Here is a 2,502-nt window from a genome sequence, read left to right as displayed (position 1 = left end):
TGTTAGGAATTGATTAGTCATGAAATGATCTTGCGTTAAACAACAACAAAATATCATAAACAAAGAAAAATTATGCGTTAATTTAACAAAATAGCGTCATCTGATATAACTTCTGAAACCACATTCTAGATATGTTCGTTCAAACAGTACTTAAAATAATTTTAAAATGAACTGTATTTTGGATCGAAGAGGCACTTTCTTATTGTTTTATTTTTGTTTGTTTATTGGCAGATGATTCCGGATAGACCCTCAAAAACATGTGGAAAAATGAGCAACAGTGAAAAAACAAAAAATAATTATCTTCATTAAGAATATTATAGGGCATGTATAACATAACTTAAACAATAATTTAACCATAATATTTTTTGTGCTTCTGATGCATGCTCACGATAGATCATCTCTTGATATCTAGTTTATACTTCTAATTTGTTTTTAAAATTTTTAAATTTAAGTTTAAATGTGAAATTTTCTTATTTCAATTACCTAATATAAACGATTATTTCTATCTAAGTTCATAGTTATTTGAGAGTATTAAAATATCACATTTAAAACATACAAATGCCACACAATTTTTAAAAACTTTACAAATAATAGATAAAAAAATATCATTAAAACTTAAAGAATATAATTCTAGATTGTAATGCTTAAGTGTTAATTTTCACTAAAAATCAAAATTACCTTTAAATTTTCAAGATCACTTTGTAATTTTTCTTTACTGACACTTATATTTAAAGAAAATATAAAATTTTCACATCCATCAAGCCATTCATTAATTTCTCTTTGACCAGACTCCAAAGCGTCGTATTGTACTAATACATGATGTAGAGCGTTTAATTGTACAGGTATATTTGCTCTTATATTGACAAGAGATTCTACAAAAAATAATTAAAATCCATTTCATTTGTTCATAAGAAATTCAATACTTTATACCTTTTTCTCTTTTTAAACAGAGCATCATATCATTTACTTCTTCTCTTGACAAATCTTTAATGAGTATTTGAAATTTTTTACTTATAGCTTTAAATAGATCATCCATTTGACCTAATTCATCTTGTAAAGTCTAAATACAATTATTTTTAATTTTTTGTGTCCTATTTTCAGTAAAAAAATAATTATTTACTTGAATATTTTTAATCCCAACTTTAATTTTCTCGGACGAATTCAAATTTACNCAACTTTAATTTTCTCAGACGAATTCAAATTTATAGTAGACATAATTTGATCTGCTCGAATAATCCATTTATGTAATATTTCGAATCCTTCAAAATATTCTTTTCTGATTCTATTTAGATCCCCAGATTGTAAGTAGTTTTTAGCATTCTAAAAGTATAAAATGTTGTAAATTAGGTATATCAAATCATTCACATACTTTAATAGTATTTTATTAAATAAAACAAACTTACTGAAAATACACTATCCCACAAGTGAGAAATATTCATGAACTCTTGTTTGAGTGATTCAGCAGTAGACTCCTCACATGTTACGACTAAAAAGCTGACAGCGTCATTAAGTAATTCATATTTTTCTTTCCACACCCCAATATTCTAAAGAAATATATTCAATATAAAATAACGTATATAAAAATAATTTAAAAATTTACTTGAAAATATTCAATTTGTTCTTCATTAGATAGATTTATTTTTGTCATTGAGACTTGAAGCCACGCTTTTAACTCATCAGACAATACTTTCCAGCGTTTCCAATATAATACTACTTCTTCAAGCATACTGTGAGCACATCTCAGTTCCATAGCGATATTTTTCCACTGTTCAGCAGTTTGTTTTAAAAATTTTTCAACTGCTATTGTTTCTTTGTAGTCTATATGACACTCTTGTTTATACTCTTGAAACACATTTTTCATGTCTATAAATGCTTTATTAAATTCTTGAAAAATATTATTTCCTATTACGAAATTATTATATTTTTCCAGTAATATCATAACGTCTTGTAAACGACCATATTTCACAGTCCATGCTTTTAATTTATTTTCAGTTAAGTTTAAAAATGCGATCAAACAACACTATAAATATAATACATATATTTTAATTACGAACAAAATCAACATGCTTTTAATTTTTATTTCATTCAAAGTAGCTAATTGCATGTATAGTGGTTACATATTTAATAAATGATTGAGTTAAATCCATACGTTTACCTTATGTTCCNATGTATAGTGGTTACATATTTAATAAATGATTAAGTTAAATCCATACTTTTACCTTATGTTCCAAATATTTAAGGCGACAACGTCTTTTTTGAGATTCTGTTTCGATTATATTAAAACGCATACTCAAGTTTTGCACTTGTTTATTTTGACTTCTCGACTTGGTTAAAAGTTCGTTAAATTTTTGTTGAACCTCAGGCAAATCAGCAAAAAACAACTATAACATAATTTTAAACAACTATAACATAATTTTCAATCAATACTATGTTAAGAATAAATTTATTTATTAATTTACCTTATGATCTTCTAATTTTTTACTTATAATCACAGCAGTTTGT

The 2,502-nt window shown here is 25.2% G+C and overlaps 1 protein-coding gene across 1 annotated transcript; it reads right to left on the bottom strand.

Moving 5' to 3' along the window:
• Window positions 1-678: 678 nt before the first annotated feature.
• LOC126909766 (muscle-specific protein 300 kDa-like) lies at window positions 679-2,496 on the bottom strand (the record flags this gene model as incomplete). Its single annotated transcript, XM_050692197.1, has 8 exons — window positions 2,460-2,496; window positions 2,220-2,381; window positions 1,601-2,020; window positions 1,404-1,544; window positions 1,207-1,320; window positions 1,121-1,171; window positions 931-1,060; window positions 679-872 (listed from the first exon to the last, which is right to left on the bottom strand). Coding segments are annotated over exons 2-8 (1,119 nt in total), but the record flags the coding sequence as incomplete, so codon positions are not given.
• Window positions 2,497-2,502: the final 6 nt, after the last annotated feature.

Source organism: Daktulosphaira vitifoliae, unplaced genomic scaffold (assembly GCF_025091365.1).
Source record: "Daktulosphaira vitifoliae isolate Bord-2020 unplaced genomic scaffold, ASM2509136v1 Scaffold_1189, whole genome shotgun sequence".
NCBI classification, from domain to species: domain Eukaryota; kingdom Metazoa; phylum Arthropoda; class Insecta; order Hemiptera; family Phylloxeridae; genus Daktulosphaira; species Daktulosphaira vitifoliae.
The sequence above is the reverse complement of the archived record's forward strand: the minus strand, read 5'-3'. Positions and strand labels throughout refer to the sequence as shown.